The 16,377-nt window shown below is 37.0% G+C and overlaps 1 protein-coding gene across 7 annotated transcripts in view; it reads right to left on the reverse strand.

The window, feature by feature from the left end:
* Nucleotides 1-2,517: 2,517 nt before the first annotated feature.
* Nucleotides 2,518-16,377, reverse strand: part of sdk2b (sidekick cell adhesion molecule 2b) — a 295,948-nt gene continuing 282,088 nt past the window's right edge. For 3 of the 7 annotated variants that reach the window (XM_079851451.1, XM_079851450.1, XM_079851456.1), the window contains 5 exons: nt 15,600-15,738; nt 12,220-12,349; nt 11,695-11,757; nt 5,809-5,865; nt 2,518-4,544 (listed from right to left, as the gene is read on the reverse strand). In XM_079851451.1, coding sequence (XP_079707577.1) covers nt 4,128-4,544; nt 5,809-5,865; nt 11,695-11,757; nt 12,220-12,349; nt 15,600-15,738 — 806 coding nt within the window. In that variant the 3' untranslated portion in view covers nt 2,518-4,127. The remainder of the gene's footprint in view (nt 4,545-5,808; nt 5,866-11,694; nt 11,758-12,219; nt 12,350-15,599; nt 15,739-16,377) is intronic. The other 4 variants (XM_079851453.1, XM_079851452.1, XM_079851455.1 and 1 more) reach the window with 2 other exon arrangements.

Here is a 16,377-nt window from a genome sequence, read left to right on the forward strand (position 1 = left end):
GTGGTCAACAAACTTAACAAACAAACCCATAACTTTTCAAACAGGTGATTACTTCCTGACGTGCTCTTTATGGTGCTAGCAAACGGGCAGATCAATGGGCTCATATCCAGCGGTTAAAATTCTGCTCTATAATCAATATCAAAAGCATTTATCCAACCATTTGATCTTGGCATGGTGCATATTACCATTTTGTGGAAGAGGAAAATAATATAATTAGATTAATAAAAAAATTCAAAGTAACCACAAATAGGAAGCGAGTGCAGGTGGTTCAAACAAGAAACACAACTCCAGAGCTTCACTAGCACCTTTGAATAAAACATTATGAGTTGAAGCCCAGATGGTGGAGGAGTTGCTAACTGTATTTGGAATTAGCATCCACGTACTGGGGCCTCATGAACTAAATAAATTAAGCAAAAAAAAAAAAAAAAAAAAACCCCAAAAAAGTCATATGTTAAGATAATTTCTTTCCATCTTGACTAACATCTAAACCCATAGCGTTCAAAGCCTGCAAACTCCAAGACATGCATTCACAACTCTTATATAACCCAAGATTATATAAGCGTATTTTCCATTTATATCTGTTCGACTGGCGCGCATTAATCATTTATCTGTCAGAAGCCATTTAGTTGACTTCAGGAACTGTAACACCTGTCTTTGATTTGACCTTTCTTATGGCGAAGAACATGAAGAATTTTCCTTCACACTTTTAAAACAAGTTCCTCCATCAAAATGTATGCTCTTAAGACCATTTTTGGTAACCCTTTATTTTGATGGTCCAACATTCCGCTGGCCATAAGTAACTTTGCAACTACAGTTAAGAGTATCAGTAGATTCTTTATTGGGATGTTCCCCCAAACGACATTCTACTGACTAAAAATAACTTTGAAAGTACATCTCGACTTATTATAACCCTAACCCTACTTATACTCTACAAACACTCTAATGAGAGTTAGTAGACATGTACTGTAGGTGCAGCGTTAGTCAACAGAGTGTGTTAAAAGGACCATCAAAATAAAGTGAAACTCAATTTTTTATCATTACTGTTATACCCTCTGCTGTATTTAGATCAACAAAGTTAACTTTAAATAGGAAATTTGTTTTATTAGGACAAAAACTGGGATGAGTATGATGTGGAATCTCCCTCCATTTAGACACATTCCTGTCTTGTTCTGCCTCTGACACCATTAACCTATAAATGCAGGGTTTTCTCCCTCACTCTCGCCACACTTCAGATGAAAAATAGAGATTTGGAAAGGGAGAAACAATCACATTTGCAGTTGTCACAAAGAGGGTGTGAATTTGGACACCACAGAATAAAATAGATAAAAAGTGATGGAGATGGAGAAATACAATGCTCCTTCTCTTTAACATAATCAAAGCTGATTGGCTTTATTCTCTCTGAGCTTGAGGGAGCAGTGTGACTGGAAAGTGGCTGGAGACAACAGATGCTGGGCAGGATTCCACAGGTCTGTTGATCCGATTTATCCGCACGCATTAAACCAATTACAGCAACAGAAGATGCCCAATAGAAGATGAAGATGGACTTTTAAACATCGCAACACCTACACAAAGTAAGCATGCACACAAGTATAAAATAATTGCACACACACATTCGGTGACAGTGATTTTGCCAAGTAGGACCCGGACAACATCCTTGTTCGTCTTGGAACAACAATCCTATCCAGATTTTATGGTTAGAGTTAAGTCAGAAAGTTAAGTATGCGGTATATTGGTATATGTATATTGCAGTATGCCAACGTAATGCAAGCATGTTCCCAATAGACAGAGTTTTGTTGGACCTGAATGTTTTTTCCATGACCAACAAATGATGTCAATCCAGGAACATGTCCTACCTGGCAAAATTACAGTCATCCACTCATTACTATAGTAGCCGTTCCAGTAACTTAGTCCCATTATCCGATAAAGCTAGTATTTAAACCTGTACTAACCTAATATTTTTCGAAGCACACCTTAAGCCTCTGGAAATGAAGGTTCACCTCATCAGATTGAAGTTATCCCTAAAATTGTCTCAATTGTCTTAAACAGGCGCAACATATTCCCAGCTACAAATTTGCCCACAATGAAACTGATAACGCAGCATAACACCCTACAACCAATCAGAACGTATCTTTAATATACAGTTATGTCCCATCTGAAAAGAATGTTGCATTGTGGATTCTGGTATGGTGGTGTCCCCACCAGGCTTTCTTTAACTAGCAACTAGTCAACAAGTTTAATTTGAAAGATTAAGCTGGTTGACCAGCTTCATATGACTGTGTTGGTTTACAAGCTGGACCAGCAAAGATCAAATTGAAATTCAGGTCAAAAACCTAAAAGAACCTTTAAATAACTTCTTGTCTTCAGTTGCTCCAAGACGTAGTTCTTGTAGTTCAGCTAAAATAATATCATTTTAAGGACACTTTCACTTAGCATTACACGCGTCTTCTCCTACGTCAGTCACTCACGAATGCTCCGTTTTCAGAGATGGCCATTTTCAATGTTCAAACCAATAACTTTTGCAGAAAACATAATTTATTTAGGAATATACTGTGTTCAGGCAGACTGAGCATGTGATTGACCTTGTTTATACAGACAGTAAAATCACTTCACGGAAAGGAAAAAGCAAACAACATCGTTAAACCTCACAAGTAAGCTGTGCAAGTGCCGTTTAGTTCTCTGCTGGCGTCGTGTTGGGTCCCTTAGTCCGTTTTCTTTTATCTTCAGTAACTTTGAATAGCCGCGTCAAAGCGAAGTGGTGAAAATCCATGGTCTGAAGTTCACAGGTACAATACATTTGCTTGGTTGCGCAATCTTTGAAAATGCCATCAGCTCCTATGACGTCACGTCTTGCCAGATGATCTATGAACGGCGAAGATGACATCACTGGCAGAGTCATGTAAAGTGAAAATCTGTGTGTGAACAGGAAATCGTTAATGGGTATGTTTGACTTCCAGCTCCGCCTGAGATGCTGGCAAATATCCCATATCCACTGCTGTTTATTTTATGTTACCGTTTGCACGGCGGAAATGCAACCTGAAGCTCAGGATGACATCATAGAGTCAAATCAAAAGGAGCAACAAATGACCCCGCCCACCATGTAACACGCACATACAGTACACACCCGCCGCTGACATGAATCCTCTGAATCTGAATCAATCCAGAGCTATAGTACAATAATATCATAGTAAATCAGACTCTTACATATTTGGCCTTTCCTCTATCAGTTTCACATGGCAAATATACTCGCGCTCCAGTCCTTTGCTTTATAAACACAATCTACATTTCACATCTGGAAAAAAAAAACATTCAAAACACAGATTAGCATTAAGCACTTAATATGACCTTTGGCCTTTTTAGAACACTGGTTAAAACCGACCTGTGACATCAATAAATGATGCTGGCTTTCCAACTCAAACATGTGCTAAGAGCAGGCGGGTCTTTATCAGATCATAGTCTCTAGTCAAATGAACTTTAACCTCTCATAATCACCAAAGTACTTTGTCATCTGTTTAAGAACAAAAATACCACAGTAAAAAAAAAACCACCATTTAGCGTTTTTCTAGATGTTAGTCACCGCTGGTGATCCAAATGCTGAGATTTACTCCATAGCCTTTTTTTTTTCTTCTTCTTTTTCATGTGTTGGTGCTTCTGTCCAGCATTCATAACTTAGTTTTGTGTTGTACACTTTTGTGGAACTCAATAAAACAAAAGAACCAATAACAACAAAATGAAAAAGCAAACGAAAAGAATTGTTTGAACCAAAAAAAAAGTCATGCAGTTTTGTTCAGGCAGCGCAACAAAATAACCCCAAACCAAACAAACAAAGCTCACGGATGCGTTTACGTGTCTTCCCAAGTGATTGTCTTTCATTGTGAGTGAAACACACTGAACACACACAAGCAGAGAAAGAAAACAAAAACCTGAACGAAAGAAAATAAACTGTGATCAAAGGAGGAATACAAAAATAAAAATCAGCTTGCAATGACAAGTAAAGCACAACAGATCCAGGGCTGATGTTTGTTGTTGTTCTTCTATAGACGTGAGTTTGACCAGGCGTTTGGGAAAACAAGAGATCCCCCCTCTCCCCGCCTTCATTTGTATCTCCATGTAGCGATATCTTCATTCTGTCAAACAAAGGAGGAGAAGCCGGCGATGGGGGCCCGGGAGCCTGGGGCCAAGCTGCTCGGGGGCCGGTAAAGTGTGCCGTGCTGACTGGGTGGGTTGGAGCTCTGCTGGGATGGAGTGGGAGTCCGGCTGCCCTTCGGTCTAAAAAGGCTGCCAGTCTGGGACTGGCTTTGGGGCGTAGGGGAACTGAGTTGTGGGGGGAATGGGGGTAGAGGGGGCAGAGGGGGCAGAGGTGGGGGAGGGGCGCAGTGTTCGGGCTCTCCGGACTCAGACTCGGTGTAGTTGTAGGCCTGCGCCCGGGAGATTCCCTTCTGCTGTCTGCGCCAGGAGTTGTAGTAGGTAGGGTCGCTGATGTAGTGGTTGACAAACGAATGGGTCTTCTGCCGGTTGGGGTCCACCTCGTATTCGCTGTCACTGCCCTGGGATGGAGAAAGAGGGAAAGAATGAGTAACGGAGACAGAATCACTTCCACGATCTCAGTTTTTAAGGAGGGAGATGACTTGAGAAGGTACCCAAGTTCTATCCAGAACCAGAGGTTGTACTAGAAATGATTACTATTTGTCATTTTTACAGCTGGGTTGCACATTGTCAGTCATGCTGATACTTTTATTCAGCAAAGATGCATTAAAATGATCGAAAGTCACAGTTAAGACATTTATAATGCTACAAAAGATTTATATTTCAAATAAATGCTGTTCTTTTGAACTTTCTATTCATCAAAGAATCTTGAAAAACTATGCATCATGGTTTCCACAAAAATATTAAGCAGCACAACGTTTTTCAACATTGATATTAATAAGAAATGTTTCTTGAGCACCACATTACATTTGGTTTTACTGTATTTGAATGCAACCTTCTTTGAAAAACATAATAAAAAACTTACCAACCCCAAACTTGAGGTAGTGGTAGTATAGAATATAATACAATAAAAAATAAAAAATAATTCAAAGCATTTTATTTGTGTGAAGTAGGGTAATGTTTTTTTTAAACAGAATTTATTTCTGTATTGACAAAGCATTATACAATGGAAGTTAATAAAGATTACAAATCATGACTGACAAGTGTGAGTTTGGTGAAAATGACTGATTTGAGTTATTTATTCATACAATCACAGAACATTTACACTGATCATTATAACATCTAAGTAAAACAAACTTAACTGTACCATGTCATTGTTCAGGAAAATGTTTTAAAGACAATATTTATAATCTAAAGTGTCATTGACAAGCTCTCAAGACAAGCTCTTTTAGTTTTATCAAACACTGCGTTGCGAGTATTTATTATTATTATTATTATGAAAAGACAACAGACTTGACAGGAAACTGATTCAATGAACAATATCCAATGAATTATTCTACTGGACTACACTTATTTACTGTGGGAAAGCAGTAGTGAAATGCAATAGACCACGCACCGTATTGTTTAACCTGTCAAAAGTGGCCCCAAAAGAAAAGCCAAACCAAAAAAAAAAGGAGAAATGAAGGCTCTATCATTTAAAAAGAACCTCAAAGCTTTAGGACTACCACTGTACCCTCTGGTACCAATCACACTCTGCGTTTAGGGGGTCACATGTCCATGTGGTGGGGTTTTGACCATGTATGCATGAAACGAATGGAGAGGATAGGAATGGACAAGCACTAGGAAGCAACTTCCTGTCAATCAATGCACAATTCATGTCCTCACCCATTGAGTCGGAAGAGTTTGGAGGCCCCCAGTCTTAAAGGAGAAAACAAGCGCCTCCTAGAGGTAAACAGAGACATGGGGTTTAAAGCAGTGCAGTATGGGCCCTACGTCATATTTCATGGGACAAACAATGGCTGCTGCTTCTTCCTTTTTCTTTAAATGGTGCATTACCCTTACAAAAAAGTACTGTCATATCAGATTTAAATATTAATTTAAAACAATTTAGTTCACAACAAACCTGTATTATCACCATAACAATTTGAGTTAAATATTAAATTAAGAAGTAATATTCAGTATTTGTAAGTCTTTCATTTGCTTAAATACATATTTTTATGCCTTTTGTTTATCACATAAACAAAGGAAAAAAACATTTTCAAGACTTTTGGACCCTACTAATTAGGAAATTAAAAGCATACCATACCATTACAGTATATCAGCAGGCTAGTAACATCATACTTTTTTGTAAGGGTAATGTGGGCTGGGAGTACAACTTCTCAACACTTTTTCTGACACTAATGCATCTCCTGGATCAACATTGAGTAGGTTCCTCATGACGGCCTCATACACTCTAAGTTGAGACAGCACTCTGCACTAGAACAATGGACAACTGTATAAATATCTGCCCTCTATCAATCTGTCTCTTCCACCACCATATTTATTACAACACCTTCCTTCCCTCATTCTGACATATCTGGCTCACACTTCTAGAGTTGGCTGATGGAGTTCAGATATATCCTAAAGTACCAAGTGCCAACTGGACAGGGAGAAAATGAAAATACGAGGGAAGAACCGTCATAGCTCAGGCTTTTAATGTTTGCATAACCATTTAAGAAGACTTGTCTATCCTCACCACCACTTTCCACTCTCTCTTCATCAGGAATTCAAACAGGGAATTTCCAAATGCTACTTTTAGGGGTTGATTCTGATCTTTCTGAATAGCTGAACTCTTGCTTCACTGTTTGACTCAGCATTCAAGTCTGTTACTAACATAAACACTCATTTCTTTTCACTGCACTATTGCAAAACAGAGATGCTAAGATATATTCAAATACGATATTAAATACAAACGGTTCAACATTTCTCCTTGTCTTTGTGCGGCATAGTGAAAATACTAACAATGTACAGATCTCTCCAGTCCATCATTATTGTAACATGTCCACACATATGTGACACACATGCCTCTTGTTTAAATTCCAGAGAGGAAAGCATTTCCCCCAAAACCAGCCTCACATCGCCCTAAAATAAGAGCTGCAGATTTTATGCCAAAATACCTGCTGAATTTCATCTTTTTTTCTTTAAGCAGTCAAGATGTTTCAGAAAAAAAGCTGTATGACAAATATGTGTGTATATATATATATATATATATATATATATATATATATATATATATATATATATATTATATATATATATATATAATTTATTAGTCTGCCCAATACATGCAAATAAAAGTATAAAGCCCAAAATATATTTTTAAAGCATTATTGACTACGGATTTTTGTAGCATCATGCCTCAAGAAGGTCTATAATTGAGCATGTGCTGATTCCCGCCTCTTAAACGACTGCAATGTTTTAATGAGGGACATTCCAGTCATACCAGCAAATTCAACAACTCAATAAGCAGCAAACAAAACACCCAGTAATTCAGCTTTGAAAGCTTTTTCTGTTCAGCGTGACCTCACTACGAAGCCAAGCTCAGAAACTAAAGCTACATGCTGACACGGTGTGTGTGTGTTTGTGTGTGTATGTGTGTGGTCATCAAAACATGTCAGTTGACACAGTGAGTTGTGACCCAGCCCTGCCCTTCCCCCGCTGACACATGGAGGATGAAACAGCTGTTCTCTCCTCCAAAAATGTTTGTTTGCATTCATCCAGCTATGATCCTGAAATACCACAGAAATCCAGTTGAATAAAATAATTAAATTAAAGCACATCAACCATAACATGGCCAGCTGCCAAATCACCTGGAGGGAGAATCAAGTTGAAACTTAAAGCCAATTTAACTGGTGATTTTACACATGACTAGATTTTTTTGTTTTTTTTCTGTCGCATTTCTACTTTCAATCGGATATGTCAGATATGCATGGGAATCAACACATAATACAGCTTTTGTGTCTATAAATTTATAGACAAAATCTCAAGATGGTTAAAAGTGTTTTTTATCACAGTCATTCTGCTCAAACAAACACACTGCAACAAAGAAATTGCACATTAAATAAATGTAATTATTGAAAAAAGAAGAAAAAGAAAGAAGACCTAACCCGATTTCACAATTTAATTTTACAGTAATTATGAGAAGTGAAAATTCTAATTAGCAAAACCACTGAAAAAAAAAAAAAAAAAAAAAAAAAAAAAAAAGGTTCCTGCCTTAAATTTTTAAGTACACTCACCTTGGAAGTTTAAGTCATTTCAACTTAAATTACATTAATCTGACTTAAAAATAAGTTGAATCTTGTATAACTTAAAAGTTAAAAAATGCTTAACTTATGTTGATAAGTTAAAGCAAAGTAAAAACATATGTTGTCATAACTTATTGATCATTTAATTTTTTACAGTGTGGGAGATTATCAATTTTATATAAAAAAAGGAAAAATAATCAACTAATAAATAAGTAATATCGCGAGATGGTTGCTCTGGTTTTAACTGCTATACTTTTCAGAACGCCTCACCACAAATATGAGCAATAGTATTACTAAAAAAAAAAAGAATATATATATATATATATATATATATATATATATATATATATATATATATATATATATATATTTTTTTTTTTTTTTTTATTTATTTTTTTATTTATTTATTTTTTTTTCTAAAGGACAAGGTCAATGTGATTCAGGCCTCCTTATTATCATAAAGACTTTGTGTTAATTAAAGTTGGACTAAGTTTCAGACCACAAAATAATTCCAAAACAATTTGCCAAGATATTCAACCAAACACAAAACACTAATATTACAATAAAAGCTGAAGACAGATCGTGAAGGGAATGGTTAATGAATCCTCAGATGGGAGGATCTAATCTTACTGGAACTGGTTGTTTGGCACGTATGTTTTGTCTCCTGCAGAGAGAGAGAGAGAGAGAGAGAGAGAGAGAGAGAGAGAGAGAGAGAGAGAGAGAGAGAGAGAGAAAGTGGGGCGAGATGTTCCCACCCGGAAAATCCCTGTTTTCAGTATCACCCTACCCTACAGAAATCTCTTTCAAATGTATGAAACTTCACTTCCTCTGTGGACCTACATTTAGACAGAGACACTAAGCCTGACCTTGTGATAGTTGTGAGAGAAATACATGGTGTCTAAATGAGTTTTACACTGGATTATGTTGTTTTCTTTCTGCAATAGATGTCAGTACTAATGCACCACTAAAGTATGCAATATTTTTGTCCAATCTGCTCAAAAAGATTGTGGGTGTGTGCCACTAGATTGTGGTTTCAAGGCCATGTGACTGCCAAAACAAACTTAACCTCATTCATATCTCAGAGACGGACAGAGAACGAGAAAGGGAGAAATCCTATTGTGGCACAGATATGGATTAACTGAGGGGGAGGAGCGTGTAAGCGTCTATGTCTCACATTCCACAGATCCATTCGAATATTAAGCACAGCAGGAATCAGACTGACAAAGACACATTAAGGCTGGGCGATATAGCCAAAAATGATATCTACATACAATAACGTTCAAAAGTTTGAAAGGAACGGTTCGTTCAATTGTTTAAAAGTGACAGTCAAGACATTTATATTTCGAATAAATGCTGTTCTTTTGAGCTTCCTATTCATCAAATAATCCTGATTTATTTATTGTTTGTTTTGTTTTACAATTTCCAAGACTGATAGTTAACTGCAAGAAGTAAAATACAGTCAAAAGCTATTTAAAATCAAGGTATGATTTCCATACTGTTTTCCCACTTCTCCTTCTCTGAGCCTTAACATTTTTACAGTATTTCAGTAAATATACTTTGTAACTGTCCACCACTGTGAACAAAGTATTTAAAATAAATATATTTTTTACTAATTTTCCATTTAAATACAATAATCACTTTCATAACTGTAATAATAAAAAAAGCTTAATTTAAATACTGCCAGCAAAATCAATGCAAAAGATTGCCAATTTTTGATATATGACTACATCATGTTTTTTAAAAAAAATAGCATCATTATATGCACACGTTTCTCTCTGTAACATAAGAGTGACAGATTAGAAGCGAAAACTTTCCATGTGAAAGAACTTTCATGAGCTATTTCGGGCTCTCTCTGGGAAGATTCTCAGTGTTGATGATGTGATGCCGGGATGATCATCAGAGAGCCAATTAAAACAAAGATGCTTTAACATGGAAGACTGCCCTAACAATCCCTGCTGTTAACTGCAGCCGTAGTGCCAGCGTTTCCAAGAAAAACCAAACGCAGCTCAAAATCGGACTTCAAAAGCCTTTTGTGTCCAACACACTCTAAATGACTAGACGACGGTACACCTGTCCAACATCTCATTCATCTCCCAAGTGTTCATTTAAAGGCAGACCTGGCTCAGGTAGAGGTGCTCAGGCTTGATGCATTGCCATCTGAATCGAAGCCGTCTTTAAGAGTTCCTGAACAATGTCAGTATTATACGTCTCTGTGGTGGCTCTGGCTCTTTTGGAGATGACTCAATGGATCTGCAATAGCCTGGAGTTATCCGCTCAATAAAACTTCAAAGCGAGATTCCAGCCTCTCTCCTCACTCGTCCTGATGGCGGTGATAGGAGACTTTAGCGGGAGCAGAGGAAGAACAGGAGATGCTCTGTTCCCGAACACGAGTCGAAGTTGGCCGGACGCCAGGGGTCGGGAAGGAGGTGGCAGGAGGTGTCAGTGAAATGTGAGGAGGTGTAGTGGAGTTTTGAGATTTTGTTTGACATGATGTGCATTGGGAGTTCGGACAGTAATGGTGAGAGCGCATAAAAAAACGAAATAAAAAAACAACTGGATGTTGCTTTAAATCCTTAGGGATATAAACTATTTTGCAAAGGGAAAAATAGAATAATTTAATAAAAAATAAAAAAATTGTAATAATAACAGAAAATAAAACAGACCAGATACAAAACAGATCAACTTAAAAATGGGATTAGATTTGCTACATTTAAAGTTAAATTATTAAAGTCTTCACTAATATTATAATATAAAAACATTTAATTTAGAGTGCAAAGATAACTCATTTCGAATCCTAGCCAAAATAATTTCATACTTTTAAAAATATTTTTTTAAATAAACTGCAGATCCGAACTGATCAGTTTGCATTTTAGCCGTGATATTTTTTTTATAATTATTTTTGTTATATCAGAAAAAGTATTAAATGTCAAGCAGCATTACAATATTAAATATTAAAAAAAATACCAAGAGTTGAAAATTGGAAAATCCACTCCACAAATCAGATGGGAAATAATGACACTTTTGAACACGGGACTAAAAATAGATTTATAGTGTGTAGCAGTGCTTCATGGGAGAGGCAATTCTGTTAATGTGAAGAAAACAACAAGATGAGTTTGTGTTTCTTGCTTTTGATTTAGTAACTGCCAATGCCAGACTTTCACACGACGATGATCATTCCAGCTAAATGGTCACTTGAGAGAAGTGGAAAGAGTCCAACCAAGGCCTTCCAGTTCTCACACTTCAGTCTTTATGTGTCTGTGTGGGTATTTTGTTTGAATACAGTTTCTGTGCACTGCACATTGTGTTTTGTTGTCAAGTCTACCACAGATTTTCCAATCTGTGCCTCAGGACAGAAAGTCTGGAGAGCATGAACAGGGATGCAGCAGAACGTTCTGGACATGATAAAAAAAAATAACCACCCACAGGACCAAGGATTGAAGCCATGCTCAAGTAAGACAGCCAAAATCTCAAGTAGGGTATAACAGACCTTTCCTGGGGGGCTGTATCCTACTTTTGAGAAAGTTTCAGTTTCAGCACAGCGAGTCTTGTCCTAATAAAAGTGTGTGATAAGGGAATTTCAACAGGTCCTGTTCTAAATTAATGTGACTAGATTTAGCATTACAAATCCTTCTTGGAAGTTAAAGGGACAGTTCACCCAAAAACGAAGATTATTTACCCTCATGTTGTTTTCAAATGTTCTTTCATCGATGGAACACAAAAGGAGACTTTTTTAATATTATGGTTGCTCTGTTCCATACAATTACAATGGGAACTGGAGCTTTCAAGCTTCCAAAAGGAGCAAAACGCACCATAAACGTATCAGAAAAATATCTCAAAAGTAATCACATGTTTTTTTTTTTTAAAAAGGTGCTTTTATGTTCTTTTTAAAGCTTAAAAGCCTCTTGAAATGGGTAAGGGTGAGTAAATGAGGACAGTAATTTAATTTTAAGGTGAACTGTCCTTCTAACATACATGAACAGACACGGACTGATAATGTGATAATGTTTGTTACCTGTGAATCTGAGATCTCTGAGGGCTTCTCTGTGAGACTGCTGCTCTCTGCTGGGATCAGATCGTTGTACTTGGTGCTGACGTCCTCATCCGAATAGTGCAGACTGCCTGGACTGGGTCGAGGAGGTGACCTAATGACAGGATCAATATTGTTTATATGTCCAATTTTATTGCTTTTAACATAAATGAAATGTCTAATGCTAAATTTTTCATTGAAGTTATTTTTTTGAAAGCCTTATTGAAATAAGTTAATCTAAACAATTATATGCTAAAAATATATATCATATATACAGAAAATCTCAAATTTGCACAAAGTCTTGCACGTGAGTATAAGTCACACTGGGGCAAAATTGCATTGTTGAGAAAAGTCGTATTTTTCAATTACACACTACAGCAGAACTGATTAGTTTTTTGTGGATATTTATGCGCATTTATGTATACTATATTTTTCGTGCTTGGCGTAAGTCGCAGCATGCTTCAGTACCAGAAAAAACAGTACTGAAAATGAAAAATGAAGCAATATCTGACTGCAGTACAGTGTGAAGCATCTTTAGAAAAGGGTTGGCTGTAATTCTAACTGCAGACACTTGTCTCTTTGTTAGCTGAATGAAATACAGTGTGTGTGTGTGTGTGTGTGTGTGTGTGTGTGTGTGTGTGTGTTTGTATTAAAAGGGGTTTCTTTATGAGCATCATGGGACCACAGTATTCCAGCTCGGAGGGTTTTCTGCATAATTAAGTCTCTGTGACACAGCAGTGGAGAGCAGCAAAGAAAACATCTTGCGAATTCCAGATTGTGCATCCGATATTTTAAATATAAAAACCTCTTTTACTGACTGCGGTTTTCAGCCTGCAAACCTGGAATGTTTCTGTTACTCTCTGAAAAACCTTTCAAAATCATTTTAATGTAAGTGTTTTGTACAAGTTTCACTATGCTTTAAAATACACTTAATACACAACAGAGACAGCAAAAAGATTGATAAATTTGCTATTTTCAGAACAGAGGACGTGTCATTTTCTCTACCACTGACGCTGAGCCATTCCAAAACAAATTCTACATCCACACAGCGCCTGTGTTTTGCTGATGTTTGCAGTCTATTTGTTTACAAGTTGTTTTCACATTTCTCTCACTACACTGTTGATTTCAAACCTGCATTCGTGATTCCAAGAGAACATAAACCTAGTTGGTAAATACATAAATGTAAATATACACCTACAGCAAACAGAATCATAAATCTCCACCAACATATCAGCAATAAGCAATCTAATTCTTTAGGATTTATTTAATAATATATTTTTTTTTTTTTAATTACAAATAAAATGAAAATGGTCTCACTCATACCTGCCACCTACCTTCTTTATGTTTGTCATTTCTATTAACGTGTCTATTTCTAATTATGTATTGTCATTTCTATTAACACTAAAGATGTTTAGCAGAATTCCCAGCTTCTCTTTCCATAACATGAAAGTGAATGGGCGCAATCAACGCAAAAAGTCCAATTGAGTCAAATCATGTTTGCACTTCCTTATTTTCAAATTTTAACAACATAAATGTAGGTCTGTTCTTTAAACAAAGCTGGCATCCCCTAAACTTTCACATGAACTACCTCAAAACTCTCAAGTCAATGGGAAACAAATGCCGTTTGCTGTAAAGTTTTGTTCTCATGGTAGGCTTTGCTTGAGAAACCACAGACATGCCATAACAGACATGAAAAAATCTCAAATCACAGACCCCCATCTCAGCGGGCAGTCTTTGAATCCTGACAGTATCTCGACAGAGATAAGCTCTCTGTATTGTGTTACTCGAGCTGTGATATGTCATTGAGGTTATACCAGCAAGACTTGAACCAGCTCTCTTCACTTTGCAAGTGTTTCAGCAACGTCTTTGATTCTTTCTACCTTGATGCTCCTGTCACTTCTCTAAGATTTTCCTGAAGTTCTTCATTCACTTCCCTGATCCTCTCAGTCGTTGAGCCCACAATCCAAATCAAGCTTCTTAGACCCTCCACCCGAGAGAGAACAAAGCCTGTGGAACTTCATCTGCGCATTCCTTCCAAACCTCTTCATTAATCTGCGGCCAGAGGAAAGAGCCTGGCATCCCCTCAAAGACCAGAGGACCTTTGATCCTCCTCAAGGTGACCCAGGATGAAGGAAGGCAGATGCTGAGAACTAAGTAGTGATAATAGGGTGAATTGACTCTACACACCTGGTGCACCTGGAAATATCGCTACAGGTGTGTGATTCTTTTCATGACAGTGCTTGACTATATTCTAAATATTGCTGAATTAAATTCTACTCGCAACTTATTTTATGTGCAAGGACATAAATGTTAGCACAAACCGTGATCTTGTTGAGGACATGTCTGCTAGTAGTTTTATAAGCAATCTGACTTCATAAGAATAAGACCATTCTTGTCAGGTGGATGCTATTTAAAAAAATAAAATAATGCACAGGCAAGAAAAATGTAAAATAATCTTATTTGTCTAGAGATTGAGATTAGGTTCAAAATAATATGTGCTGTAAAAAAAAATAAAAAAATAAATAAATAAAACAAAATAAAATAAGAATATAATACAAAATAAAAATACGATTCAACATAAAATTACAATAAAAATACAAATATACAAAATAAAAATATGATCAAAAATAAAAGCTGAAAACAAGTTGCTGTACACACTATGCAAACACTAATACATTCTTCAAATGCAGTGTCTACACATCCCACCACATCCATAATTTCATAAAATATATTGACATTAGCCAACTTTAGTTGCATTAATTTTAAAACAGTCCCGTTTCACAGAGAACGATGGCAGTACGGGTGAGGTCACGAACCCGAATCTGTTATTGCACTTAGCCTGTGCCATGTCAGAGAGAAATGGCCTCATTAGTGGAAACAGAAACTTTTATATCGAGTTTTATGATGGAAAGTAGGATCTTATGAAGGTAGCCATTTGGTAATCCCATCAGTCTTTCCATGAAACTCTTAGATTTTAGGCTATTTTTGCCTCATTACTGCCACGTGGTTGAAGCTTTATGGGAATTTGATAGGTCTATGTGCAAAGTACACAATAAGCACATATGAAAATTGATTTACCACTTCATATACAAATTTTCAGCATATTGGGCAAAATGACATTTAAGTATCTGATCAATGTAATAACAGTGTAATGCTTGCCTGTTGTTAGTGTTTGTTAGGTCATTGTGTTATGAGTGACAAAGTGTGTTTGTTGGGTGTGAAATTTACTGCTGTGTCAAGCTGAAAGTTGTTAAGGAGAACTGTGTGAAGAGTTGTGAAAGTGACCCAAATACAATCCTAATGATTGTAAAAAACAGTACAAACCTTCAAAACTGAGACAAAGAGAGGCAGTAACTTCCACTGACCTGGTATAGACACCATTTTTGCGGCAGAAGGAATTTTTGACTGACAGTCGACGATTGTTCAGTTCCAAGGCGGGGAAGCGGCTCTCGTCCAGACTGACCATCTCTCCATGTGCCAGTGCATTGCAGTTGGAATTGTTGCCTGTATGGGATGAGATATAGAGACATTAAGAGATCATAAGATGCTGTTTGGACCAAAGCCCGATACATCACACTGAGATGCGACGAATTCTGTTCTGGTGAAGATGATGCTTTGGGTCTAAATTAATGGAACAGGAATTCATTTTGTTTTGGGGTCGATCAATAACAGGATGCAATGTCACCAAAACCACAAGGCCATAATTTTGGCAGTTTTGGAGCTCAACATCCTCATTAAGGTAGAAAAACTTCTTGGCTGACACAAGTAGTGTTGTGTGAACGGTGCGTATATGTGTGTGTGTGTGTTGGACATTTGTGTTAAGGAATGTGTTTTTGTGTGGAAGGAAAAACTAGGCCTCTCATGCTCCCTCAGTTTGTTTAACATGTTTAGTGACCCACAGTACTGTTGTGTTCTGCCTGCTCTACTACAGAAATGCTGACCGCACATTTACACACACATACCACACTGATGATGTCACAGCAACAACAAAACACAGCACAACAATGCTGTTTCATTCATCATGCCACTCACTGAATGACCCTTTGACATAAACAAATACACAGATAGACAGACAGACAAACAGACAGACAGACAGACAGACAGACAGACAGACAGACAGACAGACAGAGAGATAGATAGATA

The sequence above is a fragment of the Squalius cephalus genome (genome assembly GCF_949319135.1).
Source record: "Squalius cephalus genome assembly, chromosome: 19".
NCBI classification, from domain to species: Eukaryota; Metazoa; Chordata; class Actinopteri; order Cypriniformes; family Leuciscidae; genus Squalius; species Squalius cephalus.